This window comes from Neopelma chrysocephalum, unplaced genomic scaffold (genome assembly GCF_003984885.1).
Source record: "Neopelma chrysocephalum unplaced genomic scaffold, ASM398488v2 Primary Assembly neopelma1_131, whole genome shotgun sequence".
Classification (NCBI taxonomy): domain Eukaryota; kingdom Metazoa; phylum Chordata; class Aves; order Passeriformes; family Pipridae; genus Neopelma; species Neopelma chrysocephalum.
In genome coordinates this window covers 1,707,400-1,734,181 of record NW_020897793.1, presented here as the reverse complement: position 1 = coordinate 1,734,181, position 26,782 = coordinate 1,707,400, and the positions used below count along the sequence as shown (strand labels likewise).

Here is a 26,782-nt window from a genome sequence, read left to right as displayed (position 1 = left end):
ACTAATTGTGAAATCACAGAAAGTGATCTTTTTAGCCATATGATCAGAGCACTGTAATTCACATTTCAATGGAAAGTCTCATACAGCCTTCAGAGTGTAAAAAAGATCCTAGCAAATCTCTTGAGAAGAGGAAAATTCCCAGACCTACACAGTTACTTTCTATGTATTATGTATGTTGCTCCTGGAGACATGCAAACAACATTTTAATTGAAAGTTTTAGAATGAAACAAGAACTTAAAAAGAACAGCAAGCCCAGGAAACATGAAAATCATTTGATATAATAGAGGAGGAATCCAAGTAATATACAAATTACTACTGAAAGTAAATTTATTTCTAAGATTAGGAAATAAGCAAGATACATCTCTCTCTCCTGTCGCTGGCTGCACATGCACCCACATATTTATACAGTATAAGTCAGATATTGAAAACTATGACCTAACCTTTAACATCCTCTGCTCTAGCAGGAAACTCTGCTCTGTTCTTAGGCACAATGTTTTTAAGTGCCATAAAGTAACAAAATGAGCGTTTAAAGTCTGGAATTTCAGATCTCAATACACAGAATGAATATGTAAGTTATATCTATTCAAAAGATGACATTTAACCTTAGATGTCTACCAGGCTGTCAAATTCTGATATTCTCTCCCCTTCGGGTAACACTTCCTCTCTTTTAAACTTGACATATAAATAGTGGCTGCCATGCTTTGCTGACTGCCACAGACTGTACAGTATCACTTATCTGGTGACACATTATGGCACCAGACTTTGTCACAGCTGTCAAGACTTCAACCTTTTCTTTATGCTTTTTTGAAAACAACATAATAATAGTATGAGACAATTTCTTCCCAAAACAAGAGCAGGCCAGCAATTGCACAGCTCAGCTCTGATGCAGAATGCTTAACTACAAAGGTCACTTCTTCAACTCTGAAATTCTACTTTTCCTTTTTCTTACCTTCCTGATGTTGTAACAGAATATGCCCTCCTCTCGACATTATTTCTATGTATGACTTTTACTAGACTTCCACTAATGAAAAACATCAAAATTTAGAGCTGTTAATGCCCACAAGTTCTCACTGACTTCTCATTATTCTTACATGTAAATGAAGTGAATTTTTTTTAAAAGCGTTGGGTGCCATGAGGACCCCACAACTTCAAAAATATGACTGTTAGGAGTTCACAGACCTGGCCAAGAAACACCTAACTCAGCACTGTTCTCTATCAAATGACCAAGCATCAATAGCCACCATCCATGTAACTACAGCTTACCCTTTCTGCCCACACTCTTCCTCTACAGGTAACATTCCTGTGAGGTTTCTATGGAAAAGAACACCTGCAAATCTCTGCCTGCTTAGCCCTCAGCCTCTTGTGACCACTAACCCAGCACACCATCACAGGTGCAGCTTTGTAAACCAACCACTGTCACTGCATATTCTCAGCTATGCTGAGTGCAACACAGAGCCTGGTGTCATCTGTGACAGTCTTTTCAGACTTTGAAAGGAGCAAAAAAAGAACACTCAATCATGGAAAGTAAAAGGATTCCAGGACATGGAGTGCTGACACCACAGCTACACCTGGCAGACATCCCACGATGCAAATGCCAACCTGGGAGAATCCAGCATCAGCACAGAGAACACCTGGGCACAGAACTGAAAGAAGATTTATTTAGAAGGAAACCCTCTTCAGGAAGCAGTGACTTGTACTGATGTAAAATCCAGCATATTTAGGGTGCCATTAGCTATTCTACTTATTTGATGCTGCTGAAAGAGGGATGTGTCATTCCACGCCCTCAAACACACACACAACCAGCACATTTCGCCAGTTCCCATGTTCACCTGACAATTTCCTGAGATCCTTCAGCTTGCTAATTCTACAGGAAAATAACCTGGGGGTGGGGGGTAGCCTTCCTCTGCATTAGTAAGTCAAAGCAGCCTACCAAAAAGTCATGCATTATTAGATGTGTGCAGTGTGGGTGGTAGTGAGACAGAACCAGTCCTGCCCCTTGTCAGTGGGCTACAAAGGCAGATAACAGTTGCAATTCTTCTCACTGAAAAAAGCAGCAATATTCTACTCAGAATAAAGCTGTTACAACAAGCATTTTACTTGGAAGTAAATCTGTTAGTACAGGAATGTCTGTTTCAATTCAGTAACATACTTTTACCTGTGTACAACCTTTTTCAAGGCTACAACTCTGCAAACATGAAGAGAAAGAACTGAGTTTGCATTTTTTAAAAAAAACCTAAACATTTGTTTTATAACTTAAGGAATTCTAAAATATGAAATGGTTGACAACATTTTTTCATAAAGGAAAATACATGAAGTACCACACCAATTTTGGTTTTGAACAATCGAACAGGTTCTCCTTTCCTTATTACCCATATATGTCCCTTGCAGCTTCCTTCAGGATTTGAAATAAAAACATATATACACTGTTGACTCTATTCAGCCCTCCAATCATGCAAAATATGTAGGAATCGAATAAAAGCAGGGGTTATACCCTGAGGGAAAAGTGTATGGAATCAAAGTTGCAAAGCATGACTTGTCTTTTGCCAAAGAAATCACTTGGCAATTTGCTCTGGAGTGACTGATTAAATGAACATGACTTAGGGCTCCAATTCCTCAGATGCAAATGGCTCAGTGAGCCGTGGCAGAGGGACAAGCTCTTTGCCAAACCTGCACTGCATTTTAGCAAAAGGAACATTTATACTGCAGCAAAGAGGCCTGACTAAATGCAGCCATAAGTAATGGCCTCTTGTCACTATAAACCAGTCCTCCAAAACGTAACGGACGAGGATCCTGACAGTCCTAATAAGAAGGATCTGCAGTAGTATGGGGTGATAGTGATGGTAGAGAGTTTAAATCTAAATCTGACAGCTCATCAAAGCAAACAAACTGCACATAGAGAACACAAATTTGGACAGCTCCATCTATCACATGGGAAGGCAGAGCCATCATGCTAACAGACAACCAGCATGCTAAGACAGCTACAGCTTAATGCTTTCAATTTGTTTGGTTTTATATCCCCACACTAACTTTTGTGGCAGGACAAGGACCAATTGAATCATGTTCTTAAGGATGAAGAGGGAAACCAGAGCGCTTCCTTTAGACTATGTGTCTCTTATTTCCTAATTCTAATGGATTTGGTGCTTCTGACTTTTTCCTTCCCAGCTGCCATAATGCCTCGTGCTGTAAGTGCTCTGTACCATCAGTAACTAGACTGAACTGCCTTTCCAGTAACAAATTTCCTAATGATTTTATTGTAAGATATCATATGGTTAGAGGTGGTAATGCTGAACTAAGTAACTAGACAAACCAAATAACTTGTCTCAAAGAAAATATTTCCGTATATTTTTACAGGACATTTCGAGCCACATGGTAAATACTTCCAAGCTGAAAAACTCGATTTCAAAGAGGTGTAGCAAATAAGGGCATAAAGGGCTGTACAGCATTGGCACAGGCTGACCAGGGAAGTCGATGAGACACCATCCTTGGAGGTATTTAAAGAACGCTTAGGGTGCGCTTAGGGACGTGGTTTAGTGGTGACCTTGGCAGTGCTGAGTTAATGCTTTGATTCTATGAACTGAAAGGTCCTTTCCAACCTAAATGATTCTATGACTCTGAGACACTGAAACACCTGAGTGTGCTCAAGCAATCACAACATGTGGCTGCACCTTTATTGCACTGAGCAACGTTGTTTTCATTTTCTCTTCCTTCCAGAGCAGCCTGTACTTACTTTCTTGTTCTCCTGTCTCATACAGAAGTCACATGCTTTTAGTATACTCTTTAACACTTAAACATGGTGTTTAAGTTTAAACACTTAAATCCATGACTAGAATATCCCAGTGCCAATAAAACAATCAAGCCACTGTCTATGACATTGAAGTGTTTTACCTGAAAGTAAACCAACCTCAGACTGGCAACCTGTACTCCCTGTCTTCCCCTAATCCTTGTCATGAGTGCTTTTAAACATTACAGAATCCTAAAGCAGGCTTTCTCAATTTGTTAGTTGGAACAGCTGGGAAGAAAACAAACAAAAAAGCTAAAACAAGTATTTATTGGTTGACTTTAAAAACTAATATATTTAAGTTAATATACCTCTAAACAAGCTTCACTAAGTTGTACTCTCTCAAAGCCTTTTCTTCTGAACAAGGAAGATGAATTCTGGGACCCCTGGTGGCCTAGTGGTTAGCATGCGGCACTCTCACCGCTGCGACCCAGGTTCGATTCCCGGTCCCCCGGGCAGATGGAGCTCGTTAGCCCTGTGAGGCCATCCATCTATGAGAAGGTCACTCTAAACAAAACCTACGTCCTGAGGACCTCACTGCCATTGTCCAAGTGTGCTTGGCCCCGGCAGATGAACCTTAGGATTAAAGGGTGGGCTCAGTTCAGCGCAGGCTGTGTCTCACCTAAAAAATCCATTGCGCAGGCTGGAAAGGTAAAAGACCTTTCCCAAAAATCTTCGTTCACGAAGACTGGCCATCCATACATATACAAGATGAATTCTACTTAAACACATTGTGCCATAACTATTAGTGTACCTCATACCTAAACAGAGACACTAGGCTGCAGCCCACTAACTCGTATGCTTATGTAAAAAGGACTGTTTATCATAATGTCAAATGTTATACATATAAACAGATTGAAACCTATAAGAAAATAAGGAGGGGGGGTGAACATTTTAGTTCCCACTTTATTAAGTTCATTAACTTCCAAAACTGCAGGAAAGAATACTCTCATCTGCCTCCTTTAGTCCCCTTACAAAACTAATTCAGTAGGAAACACACTTAGCTGTCAAATCCATCCCATTTCTTAAGCACTTGTCTGATTAGAAACCAAAGGGAGGACAAAGTAATCTTTGGAAGAAAGAGGGAAAAAGCTGCAACACTGGATTATGCAGAGAAGAATCTTATTTGAGAGGAAGAATGCTTCTGACATTTATCAAACCCACAAACTGACACTTCAAAAGCAAAAAAGAAGACAGCTTACAAGGCAGAGGTTAATTCATTTTTGTTTAATTTTCCCCCACCCCCCAAGGCTCATTCATGTCTTCTGCCAATCCAACCCTGGAATGATCTCTCAGGTGTATCATCCATGGCAATTGCTGCTTTGTTTTCAAAGCTTTTAAACATTCTAAATAAAATCTGAGAGAAAAATGTGCATTAATTTTTCAATCACCTCTTAATGGACTTAGAAGCCCAGTTTATACTTCCAAGGTACTGGAAATCTACCCTCAATCATTTTCATTACCAATGAGTGAAATTTCAGTCCTGATTCTCTATAGGCCACCAAGAGATTCTACCTGTGTGCTCTTGCAAAGAATTCTATCACTGTCAGAGGCATCACAACCATTTCCAAAGCAGTGGCAGAGTCCTGGGATGAAAAGTCAAATACTACTTTCTGTGGACTTTCAAGTTACTCTTGGGAAGTAGAGGAGTGGAGAGGACAATGACCTTGTTTCTACAGCAGGGCTGTAACATGAGGGTGAAAAAAAAAAAGTACCTTTCACCTGATTGACACAAGTTAAGAGTGAAAACAATGTTTCCAGGTTTATTCAAAACTGTTACCTCTCTAAATACAGTACTTGGGGAAAAACGTTTAATACTGCTATGACATCAAAACATCTGCTAAAAACCACAGTGTAGAAGTATTTGAAAGCCATCGGATACTAAATATAACTTTTTTCAACCACTTTTGAAACTGATAACCTTGGCAGTAAAAGCTTCATGAGACAATACAGCTATTACTCTTATGAAAACTGTATTTTCTTTAACATGCCCCCCCAAAAAAAAAGTCAAGCAGAGACAGAAGGGGAAAAAGAAGGATCCAGTAAAGGTAACACAATAGCATTGCAGATTTCATCAAATCTATAGACTATCTTTTGCTTGACTGTCAGTATTACATAGACTCAAAATAACCAATAATTTGAGAAAAATATCCTGTAATTAATATTATATTGGCCAAATAAGACCCTCAGATCATATTCAGAGTACACACTTTGCCCTTTTTGTAAACCTGCTCTTTAAAGAGTGCATGGCAGCTGGTAACAAACTCCTCAAGGAAGCAAAATAAGGAAATTCAGTTTTTCATATGAAAAGGCACAAATTAAAAAAAAGGGGGGTATAGTTAAAACACACTTCATTTATGCCTTCATAATCATCCTAACAGTGACAATGCCTCTTTATTACTTCCCTATTTCCATGTACACCTTTTCTGTGAGCACTCCTTTTGAAAGCTTTGACCATCAGGGTTTGTTTTGTTGTTTTGATGGAGGGGTTGAGTTTTTCTGTTGGTTGGTTGGTTTTTTCTTTGTTTTTTTTTTCCCCCTAACAGTTCAATACACTATAAATAAAATAACATAAAATAAAACAAAAATCCAAAAGCACAAAGCAGGTAAGGAAAGCCCCCCCAACCAACAGGAGCTTCTCTCAGTCATTTGGTAGACTGGTGGGCACACATAAAGGATGACTTACACATAATCTAATGGAAGGAAATCAATCTATTCACCAGCTCTCTGACGCCAAAACAAAACAAAGCAAATATCAGAAGACAGCTTTTAAAACCAGGACATTTATATTTACTATGGGTTTTTTTCTTTTCTTTTTCAAACAGGAATGTTCTTAATACAGTGAAAAACTATGAAAGAGACCCTCAGAATGTCTTTGTAAAGATCTTTATTAAAGCATTAAGTATCTACAAACACTTAAGACACAGTGTAAATATAACTCTACACTGGTGTGTGCAGATATCCCTTCCCTGGTAATTCCAACTCAATAGTCACTGCGACAGAGCTTACAAAACACCACTTAAAAAATACTCAACTGTTCTGCTAAGAAAGTGCAGAAAACTAAGAATAAACCTGTAATTCAATGTTCTATCTCCTCTGCAATGCTTAGCTTCTGTTTTGAATGTGTACAAAATGCATATTCCCCCCACCCCAGAAAAGCTCACCTTTTGTTCAATACAGGAATAAATTCCTTTCTGTTACTGTGAAAAGAAAACCCTTCATGGCACACTCAAAAGACCTTTTCAGTTTAGATTTTACAAAGGTAATCTGATGTAACGAAAATTGCTTGAAAACATCTGGAGTAAAATAAAATCCAGCAAGAAGCAATGGATAGGCTATTTTCAGCCTTGGGACATTCTGTTTCTTGCTTAAAAGCCTACATTCGTAGTGCTGACATCTCTATACAATGCTCACTTCTGTTAGTGCTGTCCAGACAATTATAAAAATGACTTATCAAAAACCCAGTCACCAGAACAATTTGGTACTTCAAAATTCCTTCTATTCCAGTATCACTGATTAAAGTAATCATTTTTTTCAAGCAGGTCATTCAAACAACAAAACATACCAGAAAGACGGACATGGTTCTTAGGACCAAGGAGACAGGAACGAGGTGAAGCCTTATTAGAACATAAAAATTTACCAAGATACACACATACTTAACTGTAGCAGGTGTTTGGGGTTTGTTTTTTTTCAAATGAATGAAAATCCAGAGCTCAACCATAATCCAACTAGATTATAATGCATTTGCATCACCTTCAGATGTTGCGTTTTTTCAGATGAAGGTTTGAAATAATGGTAAAAAAAAAAAAAAATGGAAGTGTAATTTCCAAAATTGTCCAGATGATTTCCAAAATTTCTCAAGCAAAGTTTGATGTTATTAAGGATAAGACCACACACACAAAGGCTGTGTGGTTCTGCCACATTCTGAGTATTTAATTAACAAAACAGTTAATTTTATTCAGTGATCTCAAAATGCAACCAACTCTTCTTAGAGAGGAAGCAGACACACTGCCAGAAGTTGCACATCTGATGGTCTTCCTCAGTTCTCTAACATTAAGTATTCTTATTCTCTACCTTAAATCAATTACTTGCATCTGACATTTTCTGAAAAGTAACAAGTCCAGGCCAAAAGTGCCAGTATACTATGCTGTAGTATATATTTAAATGTATGCTACAGTTTGGCCAAAAAATGCACTAAGCACATTCTGCAGATATTATCCCAGATTTTACAGGTTTATACCACAACTCAGCAACACACACGTGCTAGGTGTTTCAGTGAAATATATTAGTTATCTTCTACTTATTATTCTTAAGTGCAAAGCACTAACTAACAGAAACAAGGCTCATTGTAACATGCTACACCACTCCTCACTTTAAGAATATTCTCCTATATTCTGGAATCTGTGTGGAACACCTACAGTAGAAAAAGTGGTATCTTGGAAAGCACACATCCATATAAATATTGCTAGGCCAAAATTTAAATAGTAAGGATTTGTGCAAACAAAAAATAATTTCTAGTACAATAATTAACTTCAGTTTTTCAAGAGAAGGAAACCAAACTTTTGGAAGAGCAAAAGTTTTGTAATACAGATGTGCAACATTTGTGTAAAATAGAAAAAGTTGTATTTATACATTAATTTCTTTGTATATTTATCTTTCGTGTTATATATTAACATGTTTATGTATTTTTAAATTACATTTATAGAAAATTTGAAAGAGGAATTTAGTGAGATTCTAGAAATTTACATAGACACTTGCATGTAAAAGCAGATGGTAACAAAGCCTCCACATCACAGCTGTTCTGGACTTCTAAAAGGATGTAGTATACAGAAGTATTATCATGCAAGTTTTAGTGGAAAGAAGTGAGAAATTGAACTTCTTTTCTAATCCTCTTTCAAAACTAATTACTGTAATTGTAAGGGAAACATTTTGAAAAGTCTATATTGAATACCATGTAAAAGTATAACTAAAGGGTGAAGAAAAATTGCAATATATTCCTTCAGCTTGATAAGTGACTTTGTTTTCTTTCTACATGGCTTTTTATCAGATTTTAGGATAAGCTGAGATTTCTGCCATAAAAAAAACCCAACTGCTAACAGTCAATTCTGAGGCAAAAACCACTGAACTCATGCTTGACTGGAAAAGGAGAAAAAGGAGCACAGATAAAGTGCTCTGGTACGTTCTTCCTTCATCCTGAAGGTCCTTCTCTGTAATTAAGTATAGACAGGGAAGAGACTGGTCTTTTTAAAGAGCATTGTCATGTTTCTTTCAATTTGATAGAAAAATCCAAATGTAAAAGTTAAGACAGCTTCTTTCATAATATAAAAAGATCTCCTCAATGCCTAATTTATATGGGAATCGAGCAAATACGCAATTTCTGGTCATTAAATAGACTGATTGCTTCAAACAGCTTTCCCAGAAGACAAAAAGACCACAAGCCATCCATACACAGGCACTGTAGACACACACACACACACTTCTTCCTACACTAAAAGCCAAATCTAACAGCTGGAAACTGAGTATTATATAGTGGAGAGTGTTTTTGTAAAGATACTGATAATGTATCCCCTTTAAGTATTCCTACTTGAGTCAAGTAGGGACCAAGGGTTTAAAGTTCTACAGAGAGCCTGGAAAAGCAAATTTTAAAAGACAGAAGTGCCTTCAAAAGAGGTTCATTTAAAATGTCAATTACCTTTATTATGTTTTCCTTCTAAAAGAGGGTAGTGTATAGATCCCATGCCCTTCTGTCAGCAACACCTCATACCGATGCTACACCACATGGTGTAGCATGACAAAGTGTCATGACAAAGCCACTTCTATCTCAACTTCAACCCAGAAAAGTCATAAGAACATAAAAATGGACAAAAGTTCATCAAAGCCCATCAAGAAAAGATGCCTTAAAAAGTCTAACAGCAAGAAAACCAAGTAATCAGCAGCACTTCCTCACAACACTCTTCACTTGCAGTAATCAGTTTGAGAAATTTCCAGAGTCCATCACAGTATCTGTGTCGGTGTCAATGGGATTTTTCTTACAGCAACTTCTCCAAATCCCTTCAAAACCTGATGTAAGGCCACATGTCCCATGACAAGGGGTTCCACAGCCTTCTATTCAGTACCCCAGTAAATAATTACTTTAGTCTGGTGTTGAAACCTTTACCCAATAGGAACACTCAGCTGGTGTCCCTTAACTGCTGTACTAGAAGAATGCACAGCCATTTCCTCTTTATCCTCTCTTACATTTATTTTGGGCACCACTGTTATACCCATTACTCACATCTCTCTTACCTAAGATGAAAAGGTGAAATTCTCCTAACTTATTTAGACATTCCTCATATGGGAACTATTAGGTAACTTTACACCATTCCTGACTCCTCTCACTGGATCGTCTCCATTTCACAGATACAAACTTTCCACTGAAATGATCAAGATAAAAAAGTCCAGAAGAACAAAAATAGTTATGGATACAATAAATTGTACCCTCTAGGATGTATTGTGATCCATTTTTCTGATGACTTGCAGAAGCTCCAAGACAATCACTGTCTATGCCACACAAATTTACCTGAACTCATTCTCTGGTCTACATTTAAGAGATCAATCAAACTTACATCAAAACTATTGGCAATTTCCAATACACAAATAAGCACCAAAGACTACAGTTTGTCTTCTAATCACATGCCTAAGTATTGGATATAATCCTTTTCAGCACCGAACAGCATACAGACATCCTTTCACAAGTAACGTTTTAAACAGGTATTTGGGGAATCCTAAATGCTAACTCCGATTTTAAGGATCACAGAGGTTCTCTAACACGAAGGTTCCTGAAGCTTCACAACATAAATCCTACTGACCTAAGTTCTTGTATACTATGCAACTAAAACTGAGTTTAAAGGAAGGATCACCTTTCAAGAAAGTTATGCCCTGCTTATACAATGTCACATCATTTTCAGATTAAAACACTCCTCTGTTCCTGAAAGAGCAGGACAGATGCAAGCAGGAAGAGGAAGAGTTATGCTTAAGCTCTATGAGACTTTAAAGCAATATAATAAAAACAGAGCATGTCCAGAACAAGCAGGCCCAATCTAAAGCAGCAGACTGTATTAAATGACAGAACCCTACTTCTTCCTTTACATAAAGTTGCTGCCATTGCTGATTAGTCTAAGCCATAAGTCTTTAATGACTGAACTAGACTTTTTATTTCATGCACTTGGGAAAAAGCAAAATAATTTGGTCTTGCCTGGAAGTGGAAGGGGAAATCTGCAAAAAAAGAAAAATAAAAACTACTACAGTACGTAGCACTGTTGAGCAAAAGCGTGTAATTAATACCAAACTCATCATCATTCACGTAAAAAAAGCTCAACTACAGCACATTGTGGGTCCCAATACAGCTCCATAGTGGCTTCCTCACTTCTCCTTTTCTGCTTCTTCCTTACTCTTTTCTAAACTTACCTTTTCCTAGGTATGTCCTGGAGAAACAGATGCAAGGATGACTTCCAAGTGACAAGAACTTTGCACACAAGAAGAAAAATCTTAACACTAATAACTTGCATCCACTAAGTAATAACTTGAATAAATCCTAAGCCTGTCTGTCAATATTAACAGAGAGATGGCAAAACAAATTAATACAGTGTGGAAATGCTTTAGAGGACAACAAAACTATCAGATGTCTGAAGCAAATAAGCCACCCAGATCTTTATGTACATTGTTCTACAAACAAGTTCTATGTCCTATGTATAAATTCTATGAATTTAAAAATAAAAAAAAAAAACAAAAAAATCCAAGCTTCCAAATTTACTTCACTACACAAACAGGAATTTTACTTCCACACATAAACCGACATTCAAAAGAATCTTTTGAGAAGTCTGAGAGCTCCCTCTTCTGCCAACACTTTGAACAACTGCAGAACTGGTCAGGCAATCTAGTTTTGGAAAAAAATCCTGGCTCACATACACTTTACGTTTTTATTTCCTATTAGTTAAGAAAGCTGAAAGTGTTTTGATCCTAAAGGAAAGAAATTTAAGCCAAAGAAACTGGTAATTATTGTTATTATAAGACAATTGACTTGAATCTTACAGAGTAGGGTTTAAAAATAATGCATATTTTGATCGTGTAACTTGGAAGGAAACTACCTAAAATAGAATCACAATGTAAGACTGATACAACAACCTTCAAGAGATTAACAGATTAGGTGAACAGTGTCCATAATCAGAAGATAAAACAACAAATGGCTTTTTATAATTTATCAAACACAGACCTATTGAAATAATATCTGAATACAGTGGCCTTCAATCCCTAAAAGAGACATCATCAGATTTGTGGACACAGTTCTCTTCTAAATCAGACCACAGAATTTTTGGCTAAGCATGCACTGAAAGTCAATAGCATCCAAGAACATAAGTAGATATTTACACAACTAGACTCCTTTAATCTTTTTCTTTTAATATATATTTGTGTCTATTTTTCCTTCTGTTGAGCTACTGCCACTCCCTTTGGGCTGATTACTGAAGGCAGCTTTCCTTTCAACCAACCCCCTCAACCTTTGCTGGGCGAACATCACCTGAAACAGTTCCCCTGTACTCTCAAAACTGTAGGATAAACACGAAAATACACAGGCCCTTGGTATGCCCTTAACCACTAACTGCCAAATACAGTAAATTCAAAAGCACTACAATTCACTACAGTTTGTATATTTAGGTCATTTCCACAGAAGATGTCAACATTCACTCAAGAGCTTAAGCAGACTGCAAACAGTCTTTGAAAGCAGATGTCTTATTAACTCAAAAATCTTGAAGAGTTCACACATTCCTTTATAATACAAAAGATTCAAGTATTTCTCTACAAAATGTACCACGTTCACGTGGTCTGTTCACTAAACTCAATACATTCAACAAAGCAAGCCAGGGTAAGATTTTGCTCCTTTGGTCTACAAGAGGCCACTGTGTCACAAGCACTTCACTCTTTCTTATTTAATATACTGCTGCACACTCTTTAACTTGGTCTAAAATCTGTGTATGAAACAGCCCTTCTCCCTGCATCTGGTAACCCCACAAATAAATCATCATTCCCAGGGCACAGACATTTCCTTTTCATCCCAGTGAAAGATTGATGCCCAAAACACAGTTTATTTCCCTATTGTCACTCTCTTCTCTGGAGACAGCTGATATTACTTATGCTCTCTGGCTGATGATCTCTGGATCTAATCACCCATAGTTTCCAAAATCCCAAATGCCCGATAGGAACACGCCAGGACAAGCTCAGTTGCGCTTGTAGCAATATGATGCAAACCTGGTATGTTCCTCAGTCGGATTTTTAACTAAACAGCACTTGCAGTTTAAAACATTCTAATTTAAATATGTGTACTTTAATAACACAAGAGTGAACAGCTGAACAGGCCAAGTGAATTTCAGTTGGTACAAGCGTCAACAGCAGCAAGGAGGCCAAATGTCCACAACTCTACCATCAAGCCAAGGCGGCCCAAAAAAAAGAGAGGCTCTAGAGGTGAGAGGAGGGAGCACTGAATCAGTAGGATGGGTGAGCACAGTAGCTCTCATGGCTTGCAAATATGGTACCACCAGCATTTTTATAACTACCTTTTGTCAATAATAACAATACTGTGCTGCATGCTAAAGAAAACTCATTCTGTGAAAGAGTCCCCACATGCAATGGAAACAGGCAACAGAGAGAACACCTCCTCTGACCCCATGACCTAAGCAGACATCTATTTACACACACAACCAGCAAAACTAACTTCAAATCAAATTTAGTTTCCACCGAACCTTAATAGAGCTTAGCAAGCCCCTCCCAAGAAAACAAGCACATGTGCTTTAGAAGTACTTCTGAGTTGGTGGAATAAAAATACAATTTCTACTGCATCTCATTTAATCTCCCACAATGCTTTAATTAGCAGTTTCTGATTATCAGTCAGGATTGTTTTCATAAAACAGAGAAAGGGCACTTCTCACCTTACCTTCAGTAAGTTTAGGTGTTACTGAAGCACCCAAATTACATGTTTAAGATTTAAAATTAAGCCAGTTTATAAAGCATAATTATTGTTTCAGCTGAAGTTACCAGCCAAGTAGCTGTTCACACAGATGATGACTGCAAACCCTTTACTCTTGAAAATGGAAATAAAGCCAAAAACATTGAGGTATATAGGAAAAGTAGTCACTTTTATTTTACTTTGCTTCCTATTTTATATTAACTTGTTTTACCTTCTCACAGAAGTCAGTAAGAGCTGTGAAGTCCCATTTCTTGGAATAAGCAACGTTGTACCTCAGTATGGCCTCCTAGGGAAAGAGCACAACAAAACAGAGTTTAGAGATAATTATTAAGGGAAGAAAAACCAGGTCAGGAAATTTCCTTGTTGAAGGAACAGCACCATCTGGTGGCTAAAACCTGCCATAAAGCCCACCAAAATCCATAACACTGTATTAATACAGTGCAATTCCATGATATTGAACCCTCTATATTAGGTTTAACATTTAATAAGCTTCAGTCTACAGGTTTTTCCTCCTAGCACAAAACAAGATTGCTTGGATCTGCCAACACACAACATCAATGGTTTGCACCCCATGCTTGCTCTTGTTAAAAATACCAATAAAAGGTGTCTCTCAGCAATATAGTAGTTGTGCCAGTTTAGAGACTCAAAGAAACAAAATTAAATAGACCCTCGACAACACTACCACCTTGAAAAAATTCACAAGAAAAATATACCAAATAAAATAGTATTGTCAAGGGGAGTCTCACCAGCTGCTGTGGAAACACTTTATTCATTTAAAGTTCATCTGCAGCTTTCGCATTGTCCTCCTTTCCCTGCCTTTCAGATATAACCTAAATTACATTATTCTTCACAAAAAAATATAATACCAATTCTGAGCTGGTCCAAGTCACAATTCATGTAACGTAACTACAAGTTATCAACAGAGCATTAGTCTCCAAACTCTACAGATTTTTGTCAGCAGCTTGAATGGTTGCAATTCTAGTGGAGTGAACTGAAGCAAAAGTTACTATTTCAAACTCTCCCACCTGTGCATCCCCTACCATCTGGCTACAGAAAGCCCTCATGCTACATTTACCACAAACTAGCAGATACTGCTGGACAAACACAGTTTTATGTAAACTTAAAAAAGACAATAATTTTAATAATACCTAATAAATTCAGTGGTAACACTCAGGACCCATTGAGAACTTCAATTCATTAGGTAATCCCTTGAACAGCATAGATTTTTTTAATAATTTATTAAGTAATGAAATAAATAGGCTTGAGACAGGATCACTATTAGTACACAGAGAAGCTGAATGTACTTATATACATAGGTTTGATTTCAAATTGACAACCTTACCTTCAAATCATGCGAGCAGGTAAATTTGTTAAGTAAGGCAGTTTGGATTAGCTCCCATCGACTTCCAGCAGTTCTATCTCCATTCTTTAAAGCAAAAGCCCAAAACAATATCAGATTAAGTTATCCAAAACAGAAAGACACATTTACTAATAATTGTCTTCCTTCACATTTATTTTTAAATAAACTTTGCTTTATTTGTGAAATTCTTTAAAAATACACATCTTTTGAGTATCTGCAAAGTAACTTCTGCAACCGCTAATCCACTGCATTTTACTTCTGCAAGAGTTCATTTTTAATTGAAGCATTCACAAAATTCATAGAGCTCTTTTTCCACAAACACAGCACTCTTCCTCATGCCATCTCAAGAAGGACAAATAGTGTTCCGTACATTCCTTGCAAAGACTGAATTTTGAGGATAAAACATGACCACACTTTATAAAATCTGCAACTCAAAAACATAAACTGAACTTTATAAAAATGTAACTTCAAGAACATTAAGGGCTTGGAAGATAGAAGCATATTGCCGTGGCTGACTCTCATGCCAACCCAAATTTAAGACATCCTGTGACACTCTTCCTCAACAGAAAGTTGTATTGCCCACTGCAAGCAATAATGACATTTCTTCTGAGACTACCATGTCTTGACTATTTCTTACAAGAGCAGAGACAAATCATCTTGCTCATCTGGCAAAGAAAGATCTATCTTATCAACGTGTTATCTCTGAAACATCAATTAAATTCATAATATGCTCCATCTTTGAAACTGATAAATTAAAAGGCTGAGTGTATTTCATAGAGGCTATAAGAATTTTCTGTTCAAGAGTCAAGTACCAATAATCATTACACAGTTTTCACTATAAGAGACACTTGCTGATTTTATTCACCACAGTCAGAAGTATTTCAGTGGGTATGTTTAAGTAAGTCTCAAGCAGTGACAAGAAATACCAGATCAACAAACTATTCAGGGTCAACTCCAATCTCTGCCACTGTTTTAGCAGAACAACAGTCAGACACACCTCACTATCAAACTGTGGTTACAAATTCACTCACATCTGTTGTCATTGCCAATTGCTTCACACATACACACGCAAAATATATACCATATAAACACATAAGTAAATAAATACATGATTTATAAGGAGCTTAAGCTTCCACTCCATTTAAGCATAGAAATATACACATCATCAACTCATTCGTGAGGCAAAATAATTACTAGGGAAAAAAGTCTTCTGCTCTATCTGGAGCATCATGACCCAGAATCCAGCTTTTCAGACTTGATTTTCTCATTCCATACACAACCTGACAACTGAGCAAATGCAGTAGGCTGAAAACTCATCTATGTGTAAACAAACTTATTTGATTACACAACTGTAAATACTTAATCTTACCTCATCCTCTACAGGGTATAAATTTTGTTCTGAGCAGGGCATTTTAACATGCTTGTTGTCCCACAAATCTTTGTAATGAGTTGGAAAAGGTTTAGGTACCTCTCCTTCCCTCAGAAGATCTACCTGCAACACAGAAGGAGAGGGGGGGAAAAAGTTCAGACTCTGCTTTCAAGTTTCTAAATGGAAGAAATAAAAAGCAAGCAAAAACATAGTTTAAAAAAGCTCTCATCTACAGCCACCCTTTGTGGAAAGGGGTAAGCTGCAAACTGACCACACAATGGATGTTCAGTTAGAAAAAAATCCATCTGTTAATCTTACATTATACTTGTTGAAAAGAATGCTACCTTATCATTTGACCTCTTGAAACACACTCGAGTAATGGTAATATATTCAATTACTATATATCCAATTACCAGCTAAAGATTTTCTCATTTATGAATTTAAGTATCTACACAGTTTCACCCACATATTTTCAAAATATAGTTCCAAATAGTCATGTTCAGAAATAATATCTTTTAACCTAACACTGAAAAGGATGAGAAATTATTATAGATAGAGCAATATTTCAAATTTTCTCCACAGAACATCAGAAACATAAAACCAAATAACACAATGTTCTTAAAGACTTAATTTGATATATAGCCCCTTAATTTGATATATAGCCCTCAGGCAAAACTGATTGTCTCAGAATGTGTGTTTAAACTCAAGCTGCTTTTGTTTTGGTTGGGATTTATCCATGACCCTACAGGTTTCTGGTCACATTTTATTTCAACAATAATTGGACTGAACACTACTCTAAAGGATTAAAGGCAAACATATCAGATTCAATCTAAAATGAAGTGGTAAAATTGCTAGAAATTCTTCTTCATTCTTTGCCTTTTTTCTTATCTTGAACCTTTTGTACATCTTGAACCCAAACTAGAATCATATCAAAATGAAAATACAGAATGAAAATGTCGGAAGTACAAATTTTACTTGCAGATGTATTTAAATTCCCACAGTTTATAACTCAGACAAGGAAGCACACACACCCCCATGCAAAACAAAAATACTTCTTCCTAAGAAGACAGAGGCAGTAAAACCATAATTATGTTTCTTGTGGATCTTAATATCCTAATTCTGTGCATCAGAAAAGTCAATTTTCAGGAAAATCAGTTGCCCAAGCCAACTCGCAAGGAATGGCAAAGAAATAGTATTAGTAGCATGTTGAAATCTAAGACTAACATTTGGCATTTCCCGTTGCTGAACAGTTGAGTAAGAAATTTGGTGTCAGGTAACACACTGAGCCATCATACCCTGACAGTGACTGTGTGATTGGCGGAGGGGCGCAGGTGAGGCAGACGGGCCCCACACGTCGGCATCCTCCTCATCTCCTCGATCGGTGTTCCAAACCACTTCTTGTTACTTGGAAGAGGAGGTGGCACATATTTAGGCATCTTCCTTCCTGGCCTCTGGGGTTTGAATTCACACTTTTCTTTCCTGCTGTCAAAATAAAATACGTTGAAACATTTTATTTCCACTGAAAAAACCTGGTAGGCAAATACACAAACTTCCACCCCAGGGTTGCAATCATAACAGAGTTAGTTTATTTGCCAGCCTTTGCTCTGGCCCTAGGACAAAGCTCTATCTGGGGAAAACTCCCACCACCAACAACCTCCTCCTCCCCAGCACAGACAAGTACATGATGTCTACCAAAACACTCTGTTCTACAGGCTGCAAACACCTTCACAGAACTGCAGTGGGTTATTAAGGCAGAGTATTCCTCTGCAGAGCCATCCTTCCCAACAGGATCTCTTTATCCATGGACAGGAGACAGATTCAGTGGTCTGCATCTGTCAGCCTACCTTCTACAGCCTTTTCCCAACTGTTAGAAAACAAATGTGTGCATGCACAAATGCACATATTCCTTCCTCAAAGTGAAAATTAAAAAAAGAAAAAAGCAAACAAATTCCTTTAGCACCCTTTCTGGGGTTGTATTTCTCCCGTCAGGCATATAATACTTGCAATGGAAGTAGACATTTAAAAGTAATCAAAAAAACACTTGCAACATTCAAATATATGCAAGAGCAGATGAACTAATCGTCTTTAATGGTCAGAGGTATTTGCGTGGATCTCAGATGTTTTGGGGAAGAAAAATCTGAACCTGTTGTATGTTTGACATAACACACTAAGTGCTGACCCCTGTGCACAACCCTGGCACAGCATTACTGATGTCTGAAACCTGCTTCATACACTACTGCTTCTTCCCCTGCAAGTTAAGACCTGGGCCAGTCTTATCTGCTGTAGACCTGGTCTAACAAAAACCTTTAGTAGCAAACCTTTAGGATTTTCTAATCACCCTCTTAAGCACCATAGGCAATACCACTATTTTTCCTGGCACTCAGGTTTATGACCTTCATATTATCTTGTTTAGGTCCCAGAAGGAAAAAATCATCTCTTTATAGCCTCATGCTCTACCTTACTATTATTCTGTAAAGCACTGACAGAATTCCCATCTATGCACAAAAAACTCCCCACTTTTGCATGAGTTTCCCTTCTCAAACATCAATTTATTCTAACACACAATGCTCTAGCACTGAAAAATACAAGCCTCAACCTCTGCTGCTTTGCTCAACAGCAATTCATTTAAATTAGTGAAAAGGGAACTCCCTAAAGCCATTATTTTAAATTTTAAAACCCCCCTTTCAAGAATTTTTTTGGGAAAAATGGATGAAGAATTTGCTAAGAACCACCTTTCTTTTTGTTTCACGTGCTCAGTCTATTCTTAAGATTTCTCAAATACAAGCTCCTGCCACCCATTAGCCACCCTCTTGCAGTCTCTCTTCCATTTCCTTGAAAAGTTCCTTGTCCTGCTCCTCACATCCAGAAACCATGTCCCAGTAAAGACCTGCGAAAATATTTCCTTGCCCTTAAGGACTTGAGTCTAGTGAGGTAATTGCATGTTATACCAACACACACAGCCCTTTTGTTTCTGCTCACTTCTTAGCTGCTAATTCACTTTCTCAGCTCCCACTGCAATCTAAGCTCTTCAGAGCAGAGATTATCCTTTCGTCCTTACACAACACCTGGAGTTCAGAGTCCCGTGTCATGCTCACGGCTTCTATGTCCATTGCTGTGGTGTGTAACCATGGGTCCTTCTCTCTAACAAATTATGGATAAAGCCAAACAAAACAAAACAAACAAACAAAAAAAGAAACAGATCTCTACAACTGCTTTCAAACGTGAAATTTTTCATATCTATTTCAATCAAAGCATCAATAGCACTGATGGTTCAACAAAGTAAGATTCACTATTTTTGACAGGTAAAACTAATACAACCGAAAAAATATCAGTCTCTTCAAGTATTCTGAATTAAATACTGAATGCTAAAGATACACTCCATAAAGCACTCCTGTATCACCATTCATTTTCAAGCATTAACAATCCCATGGTTTAAATCACTACTTTGATAAAGAAAATCAACTTCCTACGGTGTCTTAATCCCCAATTTTAACAAATGATTTTAAAAATTTCACTGGACAAACATCTCCTTTAAAGGCACAAGCAGTCCCATTAAAAATAAGTTCAATCTTATATCAGAGTTGTCTTTTTGTCTTAAACTATATTTTACAAAATTCTTTATATAATCCAGCCTCCAAAGTTCTGTGGCCAAACAGGAAATTTTCAAGCATGAAAATAACAGATGGAGCAGACAGATGGAACACTACCTTTTCTCCTCAACTTTAGGTATCCTCATGAAGTGAGAGGTGATTTTGGAGTCTCTCTTCACACTCTGTTTTGCACCTTTGAATTCTGATGATGGAGCAGGAGAGATTCCAAGTGGCTTTGTATGCAGACCGTCCTCCTTAACCGCATTATCTGTTTCCTCAAAGCTGCCACAGACCTTGGCAGGAAAACGTGACTTTCTAGACTCCAATTCAGCATCCCCATATTGAATTCTAAAAGATTTGTTTATGGATTTTGACATATTATTCTCCTCTCGCTCATCCAGAAATGGACTTGTTTCTTCATCAGCCTCTGATCCGTGGCAGCTGTTTTTGGAATTATCTACATCCATTGGTGACTCTGGTTCACTCTCTTTCTCAAAAGCAGGTGAGTCCCCTGAACTGCTCTGACATTTGCTCAGTTGCCCAGGACCTCCAAGATCAGGTATACAGGCATCACAACCAGCATCTGAAAGCGGACTTTCTGGAATTACATCCCCTTCCCCTTGTTCACCCATTAAACAGACAGAATTGCAACTCTTCGGCTTCTGTGAATTGCATGAAGCCACCTGTCCATCTGTGTCACTGTCTTTGGAAGGAGGTTTTGTATTTCCTGTTTTCAAAGACTGGCCTGATGACAACTTCCTCTGAGTCCAACTCTCACTGCTTTCCTCACAGCCTCTCTGGGCCTGCTTGCCAGTTTTGTGCATCTGATCAATGTTGGCATTTTTGAAGAGGTCTCCAGACTGCGGCCCCTTCACAGGATCTGTATCCAAGGCTGTGTCTTTGTCCTCAGCCTCCCAGTTACACATGTTGCTCATCTGAGGCAAATTTACAGGCTTTGCACCAACTTCCACAGACATTTTTGTGTAATTTTGCTGACAAGTGCTCTCTAGCTTTTTCACATCATGCTCACAAAAGTTCTCTTTTTTAATGGAAGTCATCTTGGGATTTACTTCAGTATTGTTAGTAATTTTGCTGTGTGAGCTGCGGAAGAGAAGTCAGGGAATTCAATGTCTTATTTCCAAATGAAATTTCTGTAAGTATTTTTTTTAAGGAACAATGATAACCGAACAATAGAAAGTACAGATTTTTACTCATTCTACTCTGTAAGTGAGCACTACCAGGATCGACAACTTTTACTGCACTGAGGAATGTAGCCCACTAGCAACCTATTTTCATTTAAAGGCTCCAAAAGATGATTAATCAGTTGTTTACCTTAGGAATCTAGTCATTATCCTTATTTTCATACCTAAACAGTATGAGGCTGCTGCCCTCATACTGTTACAGCTAAATAGCTAAATATTTAGCTATTTTCTCCAGATGAAAAAACATTACAAGTCATGATAAAGTCCTCCATAACTTTCATTTTTATTTGTTAATACAGTGAGCAAGGAAATCAGTGGGTTTAGGGCCTTTCCCTCAGAGCTACAAATTCATCTTTTAGAAGAGTAGGGCACAGCAGTCCAAAGTCTCAAAAATATCCAATTACTCTCTTACTTTCATAAACAGCCCATGACTCTTAAAAAAAAAAAATCACCATACAAAGGCACGAGTGTAAAGTATATTTAGAACTGATAATAAATTTAAAAGATACATTACATCAGTTATTTTTTAGGAGAAAAATAACCTGATTTGTCCTTGTGTAAGACAGCGCAGGACAGAAATGTGTCCTAATGGTTACACAGAGAAATGAACTGAGCTTTGTATGAGCAGATGAAATTTTTCAAGAAGACATAGAAAAGTCATTTCACATTTACAAACTAATTTGTGTGTCCATGTATTGATAAAGAAAATTACTTAGATGGCACATGAATATTAAAAAAACCCTGATTAGTGTTGGTGAATACATTGCTCTGAACAGTATCTTCTCTTGAATGTATTGTTACAACTCTGTATATTACCAATGCAAACCAAACTCTGTGTCTGGTCATTGCCCAGCTTCCCATCTACAGTAAAAAGGAAAATATGCAATGATCACCCAATCCTAAATTCAGCAACTGAACATCTTAGCAGATTCCTGAAGGCATTAATTCTCTCCATGAATGACAACAGACCTCTTCTAAAAGACCACTCAGGATTAGGACAGAGCATTCGTACTCCTACCACTACAGAACAAAAAAGAAAAAAGGGGGCTTGAAGCAACAGATGACAGTCTGGAAAGGACTTTAGAGGGGTTTATGTTATAATAATTTCCCATGTCTGCATTTGTCCCTGAAAATTTTGATGAACAGAAATGAAACTTATGTTACTGGTGCCACCTGAATGACTCTTTAAAGGTACTGACAACATGTTGCCAACTTGAGATATCAAATCTAACACAGGGACAGAGTTTAAATTAAAATTGTGATGTTAGTTGCAATAGAAAGGCACATGAAATGTTTACATGAATAATCTGCTGCTTAAAACTGAGTAGGCTGTAATTTGTTAGCAGGGATGGAGGAACACTATTCTAAAGGGAATTAAAAAAAATAATTAATTTCCTCCTTAAGCATCCTTTTAACATCCCTGATTTACTGCAACCTGTGAGCCTCTAATTAGCTCTGCATACTTCTGTATTAATCATTAGGATGAGTCTTCCCGGCTATTTTAGCACTGATATAGATTTCAATTTGTATTTATTAGAAGAAACTCAATGAAAAATAAACTAGCACTTTTACAATGGCAGCTATAGAAAAATATCTGATATTGCTCTGTACCAGATAGTTAAACTCTTTGGAGTTTAATTTTAATGCTGCCTCGCAATCATTGCTCCAGACAGCACATTAGCGAAAAATACCAAACTTTACCTGAAGCCATTCAGCAGCAAAACTTTTGGAACATCTTTCATAAAATAACCTGAATGCACATTTGAGCACCTGTAAATTCTGGTTGAAACTAAATCAAGCTGCCCATGTTTAAACTACAACCTCAGTCCAGTGAGACAAACCAAAATGTAAAATAACAACAAAACTGTGAGTTGACCATAGGACTATCAGCCAAAATCTGTAACTGTTACTGCCCTATTTTAAACAAAAATGAAAGCAGAGCTGTTGACCAAGGACATAGTTTGATACTACAGCTAACTTGATCCAGTGTTGACTGCTACTGGAAGCAAGTCCTGCTTTGCCTTCCCTTGCTGCAGGTTCCCATCTTTTTCTTTGTAGGAACAGCCATGTTTTTTCACCTAAACTGTGAGATGCTTCAGGAATCTCTGTCAGCAAAAAGTTTGGGTTTGGGGGTTTAGAGAGGGATGGGGGACTAGTTAGCTTTTTGTAGTGAAAGTCTTTCAGTTAGTAACTCAAGAGGATGTGCCAAGGTAAGGAAAGCAGCAGAACTGGGGCTGCCTCTACTTATCCAGCTATACTGGCACCTGTATCTCCCCCCAGGCCGACTCACAGAACACAACTTTTGAACAGACATGCTGTGCATTTTACCTTTTGGACTCCGTTGTCTTGGGTCCTTTATTCTCCAACCAACTGGTAATTGTCTGCTGTTTGCAAACTGAAAAACCACAGTTCACTGGTTACTACATGGAACACGATAAAACTGCAACGTCATTGCATAAGAATAAGGTAACTTGTACTGGATGAGGATAAAACACCTCAATTACATCCTCATTAGCATCTCTACTGTAGGGAGCATCCAGACACCAGCAATATTTAATCTGCTGTCGCTTTTGTGATAATCTTTATAAATTCCAGGCTTGGTGTGTGGCGGGTTTTTTTTTTCATCCAACATCATTCTTTTAATATCATTAAAAGGTTAAGAATATACAGTGAATCTCTAGGAAAAAAAAGGGGACAATTTGAACTTTCCAGCCTCATCATTACCTTTAATCACCACCACACCGAGTCCCAAAACCTTCTGCTGAATTTTGGAACAAAGAGCCAACATGACATAGCTTAAAAGAAACAAAGAATGAACAACTAGACATCTTAGAGGACCCATCCAAGAACCTTATTTGTATGTAGCATACTGGGAAACATAAGGCTTAATATAACCATAGCACACACTATAAGTGACAAGTGCTCCGAAAAGGACTTCTTCTTTCCCCCTCCATTCATAAACGGTTTGAAAAGCTTTTCAATGCTTACTACTCAAAAACAGCAACAAAACAAAGGACAGAATTTTTTCAGATTTACTACCAACAACACAGTTCCAGTCTTATCTGTATATTTTTGCATCTCAGATAAGCTTTCAATTGAACTAATTATGCAGAAACCTGGGTGGGGGATTAGGGAGAAAAAACTCAAAGCAGTTATTTCACAACTGGAAATATCTTCATTAGTATAATGAGTTTTTAATTGTGTTTTGGTGGTTTTATTTAATGGTAATTCTGCAAATGTGGCAACTAGCTTCCATTTTCTTGCTTTCCATTTGCCAAGAGAAAGTACCTGCCTGCTACTGCTGACTGTGCAAAGTGTTTACTCAATGCTTTCAAATGGGTAGGTAACATTTGTAGTGCCCTTATTGTAACAATAGTTTTGCAGAACTTAAAAAACAGCACAGCAGACCTGGCTCTTCTAATTTAACAGTCACTAGGGGCTTTTTCTGCAAATGGAGGTTGTGTAACTTGTATCAAAGGCAGCTTAGGCCATGGGTAACTTAAGAGACATTGTTTCATAAACACTTTTCCACAGCTGGTTATCAAATATCCTCGTCAGAGGATATGAGAATTTCTAGAATGAGAATTAATCTCCAGAAAATGTTTAACTGGTTTTAAGTTCCTCTATAATGGCACAAATAATAGCACAAAATTGCCATTATGTGACTGGGTGACCAGAGAGCAATGCCAAGCTGTGTGCAGGTTACAAGCACAAAGATACCTGTGCCATAATCTAAGTTCCAACAAATGCTCAGCCTCACCACACTCAGACAAAAATGGACAGATTTTATGAACTACAGTATTTTTACTTCTAAAGACTCACTAAATTGAAGTCTATTAGTCATTCTGATTACCAAATTTCACCTTCCTACATTTGAAGTGTTAACTCAAATTGCCCACAGGTAAGGGAAAAGCAGCAGCCAGGAAAAAAAAAACCAACCTGAAAAGACGTGAAAACATGGGACAAATGAACCTCTTCAAAGGCAGCTGACTACCTCCTGAAGTATAAACTTGTGTTGAGGAAGAAATACTTATTCACAGCACAATAAAAAGAAATTATGGCAGCAGCATCGCAACAAAATGGCTTTGGTCTGAACTTTAACAACTGAGTAACCATGTAAGCCCTACACCCAACGTAACACACACCATTTTCACACTACCAGTATTGCTTTTTGCTACAGAAAAGGTGAAAACAACAGGCAACAAAAAGACAACACAAACTTACTTTCAGAGTAAACAACAGATCCAGACTTTGCTGTAATTTTTTGAGTAGTCTGTAAATTTCTACTCAAGATTCCCCAAATCATTTCCATAAAACAAACCACTCCCCACAGTCTACCTCTGAGAAAAACAACTTACTTTCCAACTCTGTAGGAGCGCACACCTACAATTGCGAACTATTATCTGCTCAAAGTTGCCTCTCAGCTGCTGGTCACTGGGGTTTAACTCACCTGCTGCAGATAACAGCAAATCTGTTTGGGGTCTTTTTCCCCTTCCCTCCATTCCTCTCTATTCCTGAAAGAGGCACTTTGTCGTGCATTAAAATTTTATGCTGGCAGCGTTAGCTCCAAACAAGAAACAAAACTAAGGAAGCCACGTGGGAACTTTTCCGGGCAGCTCTGCGAGGCGGCAGGAGGAGCAGCCACCCTGGCCCGCCCCACGGGGCCAGCAGCGCTCCGGGCCGGCAGCCACAGCCCATGTGGGCTCCTGTCACTGCTCTCGGCTCTCCCTGTGACAGCCCGGCACAATCCCCGCCCAAAGCCATTTTTCCTGCAGCAAGTATTCGCCTTCTCTCCCACAGAACACGCTCCCTTTGGCGGCTCGCACCCCTCTGGGATGGTTTCTGCTGTCAGTGCAAGTTCGCAAAGAGGCACAAAACTAAGCTAAAGATCCCGCACCCAGCGCCGTCTCCAAGGGGGAGCAGCACGCACTGACTCGGCTCCGCGGGACACGCCGGGAACCGGAGCGGGAGACAATTCCAGCCCGAAGGAAGGGCAGCTCCAGGGAGGCTCCGCGCACAGGCACAGGCGGCCTCGCCGCCGAGGGATGCCCGGGGCAGCAGCGGCTCGCAGGCCTGCCCCGGGCGGCGCAGAGGGACCCGCCGGCTCGTCCCCGCACGGCCACACGGAGCGACACAAAGGGCGGGGGCCACTCGGATCCCGGGGAGCCCCGTCCCGCCGCCCCGGGCCCGCACAAACCAACCTTTGTTCCCCACGGCGGTGGCGGGGCTGCCCGCGGGCCCGTCCTGCCGCTGTCCCTGGGCGCCGCCGGGGCTGCCGGAGCCGAGCCGGGCTCTCTTGCGCGGCGGTTCCCGCCCGCAGCCCGCGCTCATCCTCGGCGGGGCCGCCCTGCCCGCCGGGGCCGGCCGGCACCCGCCCCCCGGGGACGGCGCGTCGCTGCGGCAGCGGCTCGGCCCGTCCGCATCCTCCGCCCCGCACGCCCGGCCGTTCCCGAGGCGCGGCGGGAGCGGGAATGGCAGCGGGTTCG

The 26,782-nt window shown here is 38.8% G+C and overlaps 1 protein-coding gene across 2 annotated transcripts in view; it reads right to left on the bottom strand.

The window, feature by feature from the left end:
* The window catches only part of PARG (poly(ADP-ribose) glycohydrolase), a 64,422-nt gene extending 37,657 nt beyond the window's left edge, over window positions 1–26,765 (bottom strand). Inside the window, exons 1-7 of one of the 2 annotated variants that reach the window (XM_027698621.1) lie at window positions 26,498–26,765; window positions 23,625–23,691; window positions 20,212–21,195; window positions 17,800–17,983; window positions 16,505–16,627; window positions 15,118–15,201; window positions 13,987–14,061 (exon numbers count right to left, since the gene is read on the bottom strand). In XM_027698621.1, coding sequence (XP_027554422.1) covers window positions 13,987–14,061; window positions 15,118–15,201; window positions 16,505–16,627; window positions 17,800–17,983; window positions 20,212–21,195; window positions 23,625–23,691; window positions 26,498–26,627 — 1,647 coding nt within the window. In that variant the 5' untranslated portion in view covers window positions 26,628–26,765. Of the gene's footprint in view, window positions 1–13,986; window positions 14,062–15,117; window positions 15,202–16,504; window positions 16,628–17,799; window positions 17,987–20,211; window positions 21,196–23,624; window positions 23,692–26,497 lie in introns of both variants that reach the window. The other variant, XM_027698620.1, reaches the window with a different exon arrangement.
* Window positions 26,766–26,782: the final 17 nt, after the last annotated feature.